This window comes from Rhinatrema bivittatum, chromosome 6 (assembly GCF_901001135.1).
Source record: "Rhinatrema bivittatum chromosome 6, aRhiBiv1.1, whole genome shotgun sequence".
NCBI classification, from domain to species: domain Eukaryota; kingdom Metazoa; phylum Chordata; class Amphibia; order Gymnophiona; family Rhinatrematidae; genus Rhinatrema; species Rhinatrema bivittatum.
In genome coordinates this window covers 84,554,955-84,570,818 of record NC_042620.1, presented here as the reverse complement: position 1 = coordinate 84,570,818, position 15,864 = coordinate 84,554,955, and the positions used below count along the sequence as shown (strand labels likewise).

Below are 15,864 nucleotides of genomic sequence, written 5' to 3'. Positions count from 1 at the left end.
ATTAGTCAAGGACATCCATATGCAGTTCCCGGTTGAGCTGAAATATTGCCCTGAGTCCACTCACAACTTTCTAAAGAAAAGACAGCACACACTTCTATTGCCAAATGATTTTTCAGGCCAGACTGATCCAGCCCTGGTTTTACTCCACTGCATGTAGTTCTTATTTCTCTGTTGCATTCCCTTACAAAAGTGAGACAAGTCCCAGCATGCAGCGGGGTAAAACCAGAATTGGATCAACCTGTTTTGAAAATCTGGAGCCAGTTGCCAGTCCTAACTTGCCTTGAGTATTATCCTGATATTCTTTACCATGATTGGCTTTATGTGTGCACAATAGTAGCAAATAATGACAAATCATATATTAAAGACAAATAGATTCTTACCCTTTGGGCCTTGTATCATCAATTGCTCTGTCCAGTGGGATTAAATCACTGAGATAGACATTGAAATGCCCTTCTTTCCATCTCTGGTTTGCTTCTTGCTCCTTTTCTTTGGGGACTTCAGCAGCACGTCCAAACTGACCAGGCGCCTTAGGGTCTCTTGGGGAAATGGTTACGTCAAAGGTTAACACTTTGTGCATTCCTGCACCTCTTGTCAAGTGGATGTCATTACTCTCTATAGTATCTTTTATTCTTTGAACCTGCCCCTTGTCATTTAAATTCAAATCATGCCCTTTAACTCCTGCCGCACCCTCAACCACGTTTTGTCTCCCCACTGAATTGTTCCCGTTTGCCTTGTCTGCTAAAATATTTACAATAAGGGCGTCCTCACTTTTGTTACTGATTACGTGAAGCTGTTTGCTCTTTTCTGACAGATGAAGAAAGTTTTCTTTAGAATTGTGCTTGGTCTCTTGAAGCTGAGAATCGTTCCTTTTTACCTTTCCAATGATAGTGGCAACATGATTTGCTGAGGCGTTGAGCTTCCCAGCACCAGTTCTCATTCCTTCTTTAAAGGGTAACTTTCCTTGTGCAGTTGCATTTGAAAGTACTACCTTTCGGTTTACATCTAACTTTGGAATGTGCATATTCAAGTTCTTGGTTGCATTTTTCTCGGTTCTATTTGTCTTTTCTTCTCCTGCCACATTTGCCCGGAGTGCAAGATCTGGCTCAGCAGCTTTTAATGTTTGTGGCTTAGTATCTTTCACCTTCTCCTGAAAATCCTGTCTCAGCCCAGCCTGAGGGGATTTTGTTGGAAGATGGACCTGAACAACCCCAACAGGTCCCTTGTCTGCTGCAGTGGCCAGTTTACCCGTTATATTTGCAGTTTTGTTTCTGAGTATAATTGATTGATTTCCTGCTAGCTCTTTGACAGCCTTTATTGTAGCCTGCTGAGGCCCCTTGAAAACGGTTTCTTTTGTTCTGTGCAGGTTGGTGGAGTTTATTATAACTCTTCCATGGTTGCTCTTTTCTTTGTTGTGTATTTCCGGGGAAACAGAATACTTGGCTTTAACCAGCTTTGCAATAGTTGCAGGTAGTGAAGTGGAGATATTAAAAGCGGGTTCTGGCATTTTAACTTTCTTCCCTACAAAGACAGGCATTTCTAGTTCACTCTTTTGCTTCTTGGCAAGATCCAAAGCCTTCTGTAACTTCTTTTCTTGAATGGGAATCTTGAACCTTGCGGCCACAAACGCTGTCATAGGAGGCTTCACTCTTTCTTTGGAGCTCATGGTAGAGTGTCTTTCTTGACCTGGCCACATTTTGAATCTCCCTCGTTCCCTTCGGACCAGTTCTTCTTTGAGAAGTTTGTGATTGATTTCACTAAAGGAGAGCTTCAGAGCTGCCATATCAAAGATCAGCCAAATCACAGAGGCAATAAATATAAATGCTAGCGCCCTGCCACTGCCACGAAAAAACTTCCGGATTATGTTCATCTTTCAAAGTGATCGTTTTACCTGGCAAAGTTTCTGACTTTAGTGATCCGGCAGCCTGGCGGCAGCGGGAGCATACGTAGCTGCTCTTGAAATCTGGGGGAAAGAGTTCTGACTGAAGGGAGACGTTTCAGCTCCTAAGGCAGGTCACCGCCTGCCTGCGTGGCATTTTACAGCAGGGCAACTTGGTCTCTTCAGCTTCTGCAGAGGGAATCAGCATTGCCCAGAGAGTTTCACTTAATTCCCGACGGCGAACAAGGGACGCCAGACGACCGAGAAAGCATTAAGCACAAACTTTGCACTGTATCCAGGCTAGCTGGGCTCCTTACCCAGTGCACACGCTGGCCCCAATGCTGAGAGGGTTGTAAATCAGAGGGCTGTTCTCCCCACCCTGCTCTCATTCCTTGTGTTGTAACTTAACACCGCCACACATAAGGAAACCATTTTACACTCTTGCTCTTAGCCAGTGAGCTCGAAGCAGCTCTTACCTTCCGTGTTCTGTGGTTTTCTAGCCAATACAGTAGAATCTTTCGCAAAGAGTCCGTCCTGGTTTTAAAGTGTGGCACTGTACACAGCGCAGAAAGCAATATAACTCTCTTTATCAAGCTGGTTTGCTCGATAATATTTAGGATACCAAATCTGTGTCTCATTTATTAAGAAATTATTTAGAGGTTAAGAGCGAGGTCAATGTATGCAGCAGCCAGATAGTTATAATTCAGATTTCAAATCTATTGGAAAACAATAGTCAGATACAATGCCCAAATTCCCCACAGTCTGCAATTTGAAATTAGAAGTTGAAAGGCTTGGGATTGTTTCAGACAATATATATTTTAGTACCGCATTAATGGAATACATGTTCATCATCATTTTATTGCCTTACAACAGAAGAACATAAGAAGTGGCCATTCTGGTTCAGACCAAAAGACCCAACAAGCCCAGCATCCTGTCTCCACAGTGGCCAATCCCAAAAAGTAGATGGCATTTCTTTTTGTTCACTTCCAGGGATAGGTGGTGGGTTTTCTGGAGTTACCTGTTAATATAACTGTTTATGGACGTTTCCTCCAGGAACTTGCCCAATCCTTTGTTAAACCCAGCTTTGCTAGCTGCCTTGACCATATCCTTCAACAACAAATTCCACAGCTTGATTGTGAATTGAGTGAAAAAATACTTTCCTCAAGGTGTTTTAAATCTGCTTCGTTAGCTTCAAGGAGTGTCTCATAATCTTAGAATTGTTTGAAAAAGTAAATAACAGTTCCCTATTTACATGTTGCACCCCACTCAGGATTTAATAAACCTCTATCAAATCCCTTCTCAATCATCTTTTCTTCAGGATGGATAGCCCTAACCCATTTAGTCTTTCTTCGTAACGGAGCCATTCCATTTACCATCTTTTAAAACTTTTTATTTGTCATACGACATCAGGTGAACAAAAGACATGTCTTGACCATAAATATAAATATAAGTGCCAGGCCAGGGTTAATTTTTTAACCAGCACAAGTCCAATGTGTCATGCCAGAGCACTTCACTAACAATCCTGACAGTCAGACCAATAATTGTTCCCTATTTTATTGTAGATGTCCATTTCTTTCTTCAAAGAATAAGTAAGCTTTTGAACTATGGCTATGTTATTGACTTTTCCAGGCATTAATCATAGGTATCTTCTTCCAAAATAATACAATGCTGAGCCTGGCTGTGTGTCTTAGTGTTGTGTCCGTCGGTGCTAGACGACTTTGCCCCATTTGCCTCACCTTATTCACAGCTCCTCCCGCTTACCTAGGAAAGATGGCTACCACAGCATCTACAAGCCAACCTCTCCGGCGTCCCTGGAACGGCTATGGTGCAGCCTCCCACCATTGCTCCTCCCAGGTACCTACTAGGGTACACGCGCGCGCAACCCACGTCTTTATACCACCCTTGGCGCGAACCTCAAGGGCATTCCCTCATGCTGACATCACACCATCCAGGTATATTACCTTCACCACTTTGCTAGCTCACTGAGTTAGCAAGGACTCAAATTCGTTTTTGTCTACGCTACTCTGCCGCTTCTGTGCTGCCGCTGGAAGCTCTCTCTCTGCTCTTCGGGGTAACTGCTAACCTGGGTACCTGCTTCTCAGGGGCCCTCTGCTTTATTTCAGGTGCCTTACAGGGAACAGGTACTCGCTCCTCGAGGGCCTACTCTCCCTGTCACGGTACCTGTACCTTCTTCAACATACCTGGTGGAATCGAATACCAACAGCAAACACCTAGTGAGTACTCTAACTCTCAGTCTATCTCATCCACAATATATCTGGGAAACCTGCTGCGGAACCTCCTTTCATCATCAAGGAGAGAAGGGCTCCCTCTGCCGAGGTCCCTGAGACTGCAACTACCAGACTGCCTCACTACTGCCACCTCTGGTGGCTCTCTTCAAGCTGTTTAATAAAAGAACTAACTGTGTTTTGTGCATTATGAGTCTAGCCCAGTGCTGTGGCTTCTCACGGGGCTCCTCCTTGTGGGCGTGGTCAACTCCCACAGCACCCAAGGATCCACCAAACACACTTAACTATAACAGATTGCTAACTCCATGGATCCGGCTCAGCTCACTGCATTACAGGCCATTCCAGGCCTGGCCCAGCAGATCTCCGAACAGCAGACTGCGCTGGAGGGATTGATCGCTGCATTCAACCTACTGCATACACCACCATAGGTAAAGAAGTTAAACCATTTGAGGTGATGGTCAAGACTACTGTGTCTCTATCAGCTCCTACCCGCTTCTCGGGAGAAGTTTGGAGATGCAGAGGCTTCATTAACCAGTGCTGCATGCACTTTTCATTGCAACCTGGCCATTTTCCCACAGCATATGCCAAGACCACCTCTATCCTTTTTGTATCTAGATGGACGAGCATTGTCTTGGGCCTCTTCACTGTGGGAGCGCGAGGATCCAATTCTTCATGACCTTGAAGGATTTCTCGAACTGTTTAAGTCAGTTTTCGATGATCCTGCCCGGTATACCATTGCAGGATCTTCCTTGGTTCACCTGAAGCAAGGTAATAAACCACTAGCTGACTTCGCTATCGAATTCAAGACACTGGCGTCTGAATTATCCTGGGACCCTAGATGCCTGAAGACCCTCTTCTTTGAAGGACTGAACTCTCATCTGAAAGACGAGCTCGCCACTCATGAGATGCCTAAGACCTTGGCTGAACTAGTGAAATTGGCAACAAGGATTGATCGCCGACTTTGCGACAAGGTTCAAGAGACCAAGACTCCCAGAAAACACTTTCAGGGTGAAGTTCGAGTTAAGTCCACACCCAGGCCTGTTCCTTCAATCCCAGCAGCCGGCGAAGAAGAACCTATGCAATTAGGCTGCTGCCATCTGACATCAAAAGAGAGAAGAACACGGAAGAAATTGGGGCTGTGTATGTACTGCGGACAAGCTGGCCATGCTGTCCAAACTTGCCCTATATGTCCGGGAAACTGGCAGACCTAAGTCCTGCGGGAGGACTCTTCTTAGGTCTCACCACTCCTTCTCCTCTGCTTTCTAGGGATGTGCAGATGGTACGGATTCGTCCGATTCAGTATTCGTATTCGTCGACGGGCAAATTCGTTGCATTCATTCAATGGCGCCCCCGATATGTTGATACATCCATTTGTTTTCTGGTTCCCATTAAAGTCAATGGGGGAAGTATTTGCGGCCTATTTTTGGCTGCAGAATTGTGGTTTTCTTATCAATTTTGATGAAGCTTCTGGGGAGCAATCATCAGAACAATAAAAGAGCTCCAAGGTACTTAGACTGTGGCAAAGTGGCACCAAAGTGGCATGAATAGCCTAAGGTACTTTAAAGGGGCAAAGGGGTACCAGGAGTGGCAAGAGTGCTTTAATAGAGGTGCAAAGCAGCAGCAAGAGTGTCAAAAACACACCTCAGCTTCAAAAGAGAGCACCGATAACAGATGCATGAACCCTCGAAGGCTGCACGACAGGCAAAGCAGCAAGACAAGTGGCATCAACATCCTAGAGCACAATGAAGGGGGAACATAGCAAGCAGAAAGACTAGCACCAACACACTGAGCAACTATGATAGTGGCCAGAACACCACAAGGAGTTGAGTGAGTCATCTGGTGTATGACAGCAAGACACAGAGGCAGAGGGTAGATAAAGGTTGGCTACACCCGGGGAGATTTCCCTTTCCTTTGTGCAGGAAAGGGCTCCCTAACATGGGTATGCCCCTAGAGTGGGGTGTTTCTGTTGGCGTCTAGTGAGCTGTCGCTGGTCTTTTAAAATCTGGTGGACGTAGCAGATATACAAACGAGAAATTTCAAGGCCGAGGCAGAGGAGGGTGCATGTGAACAGCGGTTCCACATGGGTCAGAGGGTAGATACCGGCTGTCTACACCCGTGGAGAGTTCCCTTTCCTTTGAGCAGGAAAGGGCTCCCTGGAATGGGTTGGCCCCTAGAGTGGAGCACGAGCCTTCAAAGGGTGATGACGGGTTCTCTCTGTGAACAGCGGTTCAACATGGGTCAACATCGGTTCAACATGGGTCAACCAAAATGATAAAGGGGATGGAACAGCTCCCCTATGAGGAAAGGCTGAAGAGGTTAGGGCTGTTCAGCTTGGAGAAGAGACGGCTGAGGGGGGATATGATAGAGGTCTTTAAGATCATGAGACATCTTAAAGGAGTAGATGTGACTCGGTTATTTACACTTTCGAATAATAGAAGGACTAGGGGGCATTCCATGAAGTTAGCAAGTAACACATTTAAGACTAATCGGAGAAAATTCTTTTTCACTCAAGGCACAATTAAGCTCTGGGCTTTGGATATTCCTTTACATTGCCACTTTTCTTGAGGATCTTAATGATGTCCACAGCAGTTTTACTCCTGGCTGCTGATATTCATAGCGGTTGCTATGTTTGCCATGGCTAGATGGCACTCTACATCTTTATTGTCTTCTCGGACTATAACTTAGAGATATCTGCTACGATTGTTTCTCTCGGAAGTCATGTCTGAAGCACTATAGCACTATTAGATCCGAGGAAGATATCTCTAGCTCCCAGCCTGTTTGATTTGCTGGTGCTGCCAACATCTCTCTTCCAGCTTCATCTATGGAATTGTTATGCAGAAGTGGGTTTTGGACATACCTCAACATTGCCACTTCTGTTGAAGTTTTTGTGATGTCCATAGCAGCTAAGATTGCTGCTGAAGTCAACACCGCATCCAGTTACATTACTGAAGAGTTACCTTTAGAAGTGGGGTTGGACGTACCCCAACTTCGCCACTTCCATTGAAGTCTCAGTGGTGTCTATAGCAGTCAGCTATTGCTGCTATACTACCATCTCTCATCCAGCAACTTCTACTGGAGAGTCATCTTTAGAAGTGGGTTTTGGACATTCTTCAACATCACCACTTCCACTGAATTCCTCAGTGACGTCCACAGTAGCTCTACCCATTGCTGCTGATATAATCAATAACACTCTGAATGATTCTTCCAAATCTCAAGATCAATCTGTCACCATTGCAGAAAACGAATTAAAAATCAAGATCAAAGAGATTCTGGATGTTCGTAACAGAGGCAAGATTTTGAATACCTTCTGATTTGGGAACGCTTCGGCCCCGATTTGATTCTTGGGAGCCTCAGACCAATATCTTGGACAAAGAGATGATTCATCAGTTTCACCTCGCGCATCCTTTGAAACCTAAGCCTGGTACCCGAAGAGGAGATCGCCCTTTGAAGGGGGGTACTGTTGCGTCCGTCGCTGCTTGACGCCCTCACTCTGCCCTCGTTACCTCTGTGGCAACTCCCTCTGGGTCTGATGGATGGTTAGCTGCCACGGCGTCTTCTTGCCGTTTCTCTCCGGTGTTCCCGAACCGGCACGACGCTGCGGATCCACTATGTTCCTGATGACGTAGGGCACGCACGTGCTCCGATTGATATAAAAGCAAGGGTGCAAACCTTAGGGGCGTCCCCTGACGTCATCCGCTTCCAATATAAAAGGTCTCAGTATTCGCTAACGAATCAAGTTAGCAAGGGGGATTGCTTCGGCTTTACTCCCAAGCTACTCTGCCTCCTCGGACTTACCAGGGGTACCCGCTCCTCGGGGGTCTCACTCTCTTTTCTTTATTTCAGATTGTAGATAGGAACCGGTACTCGCTCCTCGAGGGCCCATGTTCCTGGTCACTCTGAAGATTCTCTACTTGGAAGCTATCGCAGATATAGACATTTGTGAGTTACCATCGCTCTCTCAGAGCTTTCCCTGGAACCAGGTACTCGCTCCTCAAGGGCCTAACCCTTTCCAGTTGCTGAGCTTCCTAAAGACCTTATGTGAGTTTTGTCATCTAGTTCTGGCTATGAACACAGCATACCCTATCTACTCACTATCTATAGTTTCTCTACAGCTCAACCCTGGGATCACTGTTCTAGTACCTGAGGGACTTCAGCCCTGCCAGGCATATCAGCTCACTACTGCCACCTCTGGTGGTTCTACTAACCTGTCTAATAAAAGAATTATCTGTGTCTGTCTCCGTACCCAAGCCTAGCCGGTGGTCCCTCTCAGGATATCCTCGTGGGGGCGCAGTCATCTGCCATCGGCCCAAGGATCCACCTATCTACATTCTCCTACAGCTGAGAGCCCTTTCCAAGCACTCCGCTGGTAACAGATTGCTACTCCCTTCTCCATCAGGAGTCTTCAGCAACAGATTCATAACAGATTGCTACTCCGCAGTCTAAACCCTAAAAGATTGTTTACTACTCCCTCTACAAGAGCTGAGCATATCAAATTGCTAACTCCTCCTTCCACAGGAGCAGATTCATTACAGATTGCTAACTCCTCCCTTCTTGAGGAGTAGATCATAACAGTTTGCTAACTCCTCCCTTCCACAGGAGCCAAAGCATAACAGATTGCTAACTCCTCCCTTCCTCAGGAGCCAAAACCAAACAGTTTCACTGTGAACAGCGGATCAACATGGGTCAACAGGTACTAAGAGATAGGCTGCAACTCCGGGGAGAGTTCCCTTTCCTTTGAGCGGGAAAGGACTCCCCGGAATGTGTTGGCCTCTAGAGTGGATAATGGTACAAATTGTTAGGATTTAAGCATTTGCAAACAGATCATGACTTCATAAGCAAGACAAAGCAAGTTTTCTTCTCTGCCCTGAAACTAAAGAAAACTGTTTGTTTTACTTAAGGATCCATGCTGTGAAGGATTTAGTATGAATTGCCAGAGACTGAGGTTTCCCTTTGCAACGAGGGTTCAGCCATTAGGACTGGACATAAGGCCTGGACGAACAGGCACAGCAATCGAGGACAGAGGTCAATCCCACATATGGATATAAGGCCTGGATGAACAGGCACAGCAATCGAGGACAGAGGTCAAGCCCACATATGGACATGTCCTGGATGAACAGGCACAGCAATCGAGGACAGAGGTCAAGCCCACATATGGACATGTCCTGGATGAACAGGAACAGCAATCGAGGTCAGAGGTCAATCCCACCTAGGGACATAGGCCTGGAAGAACAGGCACAGCAATCGAGGACAGAGGTCAATCCCACCTAGGGACATAAGGCCTGGACAAACAGGCACAGCAATAGAAGACAGAGGTCAAGCCCACCTAGGGACATAAGACCTGGACAAACAGGCACAGCAATCGAGGACAGAGGTCAAGCCCTGGACGGACATGCCTGGATGGACAGACACAGCAATCAAGGACCGAGGTCAATCCCACCTAGGGACATAAGGCCTGGATGAACAGGCACAGAGATCGAGGACAGAGGTCAAGCCCACCTAGGGACATAAGGCCTGGATGAACAGGCACACCAATCGAGGACAGAGGTCAATCCCACCTAGGGACATAAGGCCTGGACAAACAGGCACAGCAATAGAGGACAGAGGTCAAGCCCACCTAGGGACATAAGACCTGGACAAACAGGCACAGCAGTCAAGGACAGAGGTCAAGCCCACTTAGGGACATAAGGCGTGGACAAACAGGCACAGCAATAGAAGACAGTGGTCAATCCCACATAGGGACATAAGGCCTGGATGAACAGGCACAGCAATCGAGGACAGAGGTCAAGCCCACTTAGGGACATAAGGCCTGGACGAACAGGTACAGCAATCAAGGACAGAGGTCCAGCCCACATATGGACATAAGGCCTGGATGGACAGGCACAGCAATCGAGGACAGAGGTCAAGCCCACCTAGGGACATAAGGCCTGGACGAACAGGCACAGCAATCGAGGTCAGAGGTCAAGCCCACTTCAGGACATAAGGCCTGAACAAACAGGCACAGCAATAGAGGACAGTGGTCAATCCAACCTAGGGACATAAGGCCTGGACGAACAGGCACAGCAATCGAGGACAGAGGTCAAGCCCACATATGGACATAAGGCCTGGACGGACAGGCACAGCATTTGAGGATTTCCTTTGTGCAGATGTGTTGTGGTTTGACCTGTCACTTCTTCCTGAACTGGTTCACTGCCAGAAGAAAATGGCATCTTTTTAATTTCTGAAAGATAATTCAACAGAGGATGCTTTTAGAGCAATAGAGACTGCCATTTGTGAAGCAAGAACTGAGCTGGAGATTATTTTTGAATACCCAGAAGCTATTAACTGTACTTATGAACTTCAGCTGATGACAAAGGAACATGAAGAGCTCTCAGAAATAAGAAAACCGCTACTCAAGTCAAAATCTACAATATCAACCTATGTTTACTTTGTGGTTTACACAGTGCCTCTGTAAACAATGGGAACACAGAGGATGAACTAGAGTGCAACTATCACCAATTTTCAATAGTACTTGAAACATTACTGTTGGCAAGGTCATGAAACATATTGAGCATATGAAATATGCAAGGTCCAAACATCTTAAGTCAGCTTTTTATGTTCTTACATTCCAAATGTGGATGGAAAGGGACAGCGTTAGAGGTCAGGCCCTTGTAGGGACATACGGCCTGGACAGTGGGTGGTCAGGCACAGCATTTGAGGTCAGGCCCTTGTAGGGACATACGGCCTGGACAGTGGGTGGTCAGGCACAGCATTTGAGGTCAGCCCCTTGTAGGGACGTACGGCCTGGACAGTGGATGGACAGGCACAGCGTTTGAGGTCAGGCCCTTCTAGGGCCGTATGGCCTGGACAGTGGACGGAGAGGCACAGCGTTTGAAGTCAGGCCCTTGTAGGGACGTACGGCCTGGATAGTAGACGGACAGGCACAGCGTTTCAGGTCAAGTACATGTGCTGCAGTGCTTATATTATCTGGAGCATAGGAGGCAGTTTAAGCTGCTGCAAGGCTTTCGATTGCTTTTATTCATCTTGCCAGTCACAGGGAAAATTTGGAAACCCAAGCAAAGGCAGGTTTACTTTCAAAAACACTAGCATTTCCATCAACTCTGGTGCCAGCCTTGAGCGGTGAGGGCTCATGATATCCCCTGACATTGAAAAGACACGTTCACTGGGCACACTGGTTGGTGGACATGACAGATATCGCTGAGCCACTTTGGCTAGGTGTGGCCAGACAGTGGACTTGTGTGCCCAATATGCCAGCGGATCTGTCTGCATGTTCTCTGTCGGCTCTAAGAGATACCATGTCACTGATAGCTGTGCTGGTGTCTCCTTTTCTTGGGTGGGCTGAGAGTCAATCATGCCAGCTGCTTTCTCTCTAGCCTGTCGCACAACAGATGAATAAGAACATAAGAACATGCCATACTAGATCAGACCAAGGGTCCATCAAGCCCAGCATTCTGTTTCCAACAGTGGCCAATCCAGTCCATAAGAACCTGGCAAGTACCCAAAAACTAAGTCTATTCCATGTTACAGTTGCTAGTAATAGCAGTGGCTATTTTCTAAGTCAAGTTAATTAATAGCAGGTATTGGACTTCTCCTTCAAGAACTTATCCAATCCTTTTTTAAACACAGCTATACTAACTGCACTAATCACTTCCTCTGGCAACAAATTCCAGAGTTTAATTGTGCGTTGAGTAAAAAAGTACTTTCTCCGATGAGTTTTAAATGTGCCACATGCTAACTTCATGGAGTGCCCGCTAGTCTTTCTATTATCTGAAAAAGTAAATAACCGATTCACATCTACCCATTCTAGACCTCTCATGATTTTAAACACCTCTATTATATCCCCCCTCAGCCATCTCTTCTCCAAGCTGAAAAGTCCTAATCTCTTTAGTCTTTCCTCATAGGGGAGCTGTTCCATTCCCTTTATCATTTTGGTCACCCTTCTCTGTACCTTCTCCATTGCAATTGTATCTTTTTTGAGATGCGGCAATCAGAATTGTACACAATATTGTACACAGTATTCTTTATGGGCAACATGCCTTTGGCGTTCTGAAGTGGAGGAGGAGGAGGTACTATCTGTCGCTGACAGAGTGCTGCTCCTGCTTGGGCTAGCACAACTCTCTGAAGTGCCTGCTGTTTCCACCTCTGTCACTCCTGTTCACGGACTTTTGCTAACAGCAGGTCCTTCACCAATAAGAGACAATCGTACTGTAGGGTGAGTTTCCCTTTCACACGGGGATCACAGACTGTGGTGAGCATGTATGTGTTCTGTTCTGTTAAAGGCCTTAATCTCTCTTCCACCTGCTGCTGCAAAACATCCAGACAATGCAGCACCTCAACTGTCATTCCCTCTTCCTGTTTAAAGGCCTCCAAATGTTCATCCAGGAAATTAACTATAGGGATGATGTCAGCCAATGTGCCATTTCTGGAACTCAGCTCCTCCGTGACATCCTTGAAGGGCTGCAGGATTTTTACCAGCTGACTCATGACTAACCAATCATGATGCCCTAGGGGATTCTGCACACCTATGTCCATTGCACCAGAAAGTTCACGAAGGGGTGTCTGCAGCTCCACTAAACTCTGCAGCATCATAAAAGTAGAATTCCACCGGGTGCCAATGTCTTGAATGAGACGCTTGTGAGGCATCTCCAAATCAGTCTGCTTTTGTCAGAGAACCTGCCCCGCCTTCACACTTCTGTGGAAGTACGCTGCTATGTTCCTGCATTTCTGTATTAACCTATGCAGGTATTCATTCTCTTTGTCATTGGAATCCAACCCCAGAGCTGACTTCACTACCAGTGCAGAGTGTGTGCAAAACATTGGAAGTTCTTAAAGTGCCCGTCGTTTATTGCCTTAACCATGTTTGTACCATTGTCTGTGACAAAGAACTCTGCCTAAGGATTCCTGTCTTGCTGGTGTAGTTGCCAGCCCTCCAGCATCTGTCTGATGCATGCTAGAATATTGACTGTGGTATGGGCCTGGTCCGTCAGGTGGGTGTGCTGTAAAGCCCACTTCCACCCTGATACTTGTTCAGTAATAGAGCTGCTGCCTATTACTGCCTCAGCCAGGTCCCACCAGTGTGCCGTCAGGGAGAGGTAAGAGTGTGCAGCATTCATGGTGGTCCAGATATCGCAGGTGAAATGCACACTCTCCTCTGCCTTAGCTAGCAGCGCTTGGATGCGACTGCGACATTGCTTGTACAGGCTGGGATGACCTTTCTGCTAAATGTGGTTCTGGAGAGGACTTTGTAATTTGGAACTACGACCTTCAGAAAACGCTTGGAACACACATTCTCCACTAACTGCAAGGGCTGATCATCAAGGGCAATCATTTCCCCAATGCTCCTGGTTACAACTTTTGAGGCTGCCTGCCTCTTACCCGGGGATAGCGTTACCGCACTCCACTCCATTTCCTGCATCGTGGGTTGTCAGGGGGTTGCTGGCCTGCCACCTGACTGCTAAAAGGTGATGAGGGCATGGGCTGACTCTGCTGCTTTGAACAATTTTATGCTGCTTGGAAGGGGTCCCCTGACTGGTACTGCCACCATCTCCAGATGGTAGTACTGTTGTTTGGTGTTGTCTCTTCATATGATGCATCATGCCAAAATTAGATAGATGTCCCATTTGCTTGCCTCTGCTAATAGCCCTGCCACAGTAATTACACCAAGCAAAATGCGTGTCATCCGTCACTTTAAAGTGGTTCCAGATCGCAGATGTCCTTCGTGATACTCCCTTCTCTAAAGACTTGGGGGTGGATGCTGGCACTGGAGCTGAAGTAGTTGGTGCACCCTGAGAAGCAATGCCAGGGGCCTCAGTCACCCTATGTGCCTGCGCTGACTGCTGTTCCTCCTCCTCATCAGTTTCATCTATCCCCTGCTGCACTGAAGTGGAGGCTAAGACAGGACTAACTGATCCTCTGAAAGCTTCATCAGCTATTACTTCGTCCGTTTCTGATAAGAATCCCACACAAGATGATTCTTCATCTGAATCAGAAGCAAACAGTGACTGTACTACATTGTCAGCGCTAAGTCTTAGTTGAGACTTCTGTCCCCCTGCTGCTTTTGGGTGTCGACATTTTGTCTGGCATGACTCAGCCTCCCCTTCCCTCACATCCAAAACTACAGGGTCAGAAACAGGTGGTGCTGATGGCGATGCATCATGGTCAGATTTCATTTTTTCTGGATGGATCTGCCTGCCCCTCCAAAGAGTTTAGATTGCAACAGGTCCCTTTTTAACTTTAATGGGGGACTGGCACTAGTGCCTTTTGAAGTGCCTCCTCTGCCAGTCCCAATTACTCGACCACATCTAGCTTTCCCTGACATTATGGATTTAATGTCACTGCCTAGTGCCAACTGGCTGCCCACTGTCACAGTGCCTTGCTATGCACTAATGTAACGTGTGTGGTGTGCACACACACACAGCTTGCTTGTAAGCACAAAAGAGGCAGACTGGGGATTTCACTGCACAGATTGTCCCAATAATAAATTTCAGTCTGCTAAACTACCCACTGCCACAGTGCCTTGCTATGCACTAATGTAATGTGTGTGGTGTGCACACACACACACAGCTTGCTTGTAAGCACAAAAGAGGCAGACTGGGGATTTCACTGCACAGACTGTCCCAATAATAAAGTTCAGTCTGCTAAACTACCCACTGCCACAGTGCCTTGCTATGCACTAATGTAATGTGCGTGGTGTGCACACACACACACACAGCTTGCTTGTAAGCACAAAAGAGTGAGACTGGGGATTTCACTGCACAGACTGTCCCAATAATAAAGTTCAGTCTGCTAAACTACTCACTGCCACAGTGCCTTGCTATGCACTGATGTAATGCGTGTGGTGCACACACACACACACACACACACACACACACACACCTTGCTTGTAAGCACAAAAGAGGCAGACTGGGAATTTCACTGCACAGTCTGTCCCAATAATAAAGTTCAGTCTGCTAAACTATCCACTGCCACAGTGCCTTGCTATGCACTAATGTAATGTGTGTGGTGTGCACACACACACAGCTTACTTGTAAGCACAAAAGAGGCAGACTGGGGATTTCACTGCACAGACTGTCCCAATAATAAAGTTCAGTCTGCTAAACTACTCACTGCCACAGTGCCTTGCTATGCACTAATGTAATGCATGTGGTGCGCACACACACACACACACACACACACACACACACACAGCGCTTGCTTGAAAGCACAAAAGAGGCAGACTGGGGATTTCACTGCACAGACTGACCCAATAATAAAGTTCAGTCTGCTAAACTACCCACTGCCCACTGTCTCAGTGCCTTGCCTAGTCCAGAGGGCAAATTAAACAAAATGGCACTGCTAGCAACCTCTCTCCCTGGGACAGAGAGACCGTCTCAGATTACCTAAATAAACTGGTTAAAAAACAAACAGGGCTAGCTGGCACTGCAGCAAAATAAATAATAAATATTCTTTTCTCTTAAGTAACTAGCCTAGCAAGCAAGTAAATACAGATTTCTGAACTCATACTAGCTCTGAGTGCAGCCACCGTCTTCAGAGACCACCTCCCCACACCACCCCTGCAAAGAAAGTGTGTGGCACGCCGCGTGCTTAAGTATATATAGTGCTGGGTCAGCAGGAAAATCGTCATCAAGCACTGAATGACAGCATGATTGGCTGTATTCAGTGCATTTCAAAAAATGTTATCGCTGATATGTTGCATTCTGGTATCCGTGCCAGCCTGTCAGACCCACTCTGACAGGGCTGTGCGGT

At 46.7% G+C, this 15,864-nt stretch overlaps 1 protein-coding gene across 1 annotated transcript in view; it reads right to left on the bottom strand.

The window, feature by feature from the left end:
- GALNT5 (polypeptide N-acetylgalactosaminyltransferase 5) overlaps nucleotides 1-2,269 on the bottom strand; it is a 115,556-nt gene extending 113,287 nt beyond the window's left edge. Inside the window, exon 1 of the mRNA XM_029605523.1 lies at nucleotides 381-2,269. Within this exon, the coding sequence (XP_029461383.1) occupies nucleotides 381-1,867 (1,487 nt within the window). The 5' untranslated portion in view covers nucleotides 1,868-2,269. The remainder of the gene's footprint in view (nucleotides 1-380) is intronic.
- Nucleotides 2,270-15,864: the final 13,595 nt, after the last annotated feature.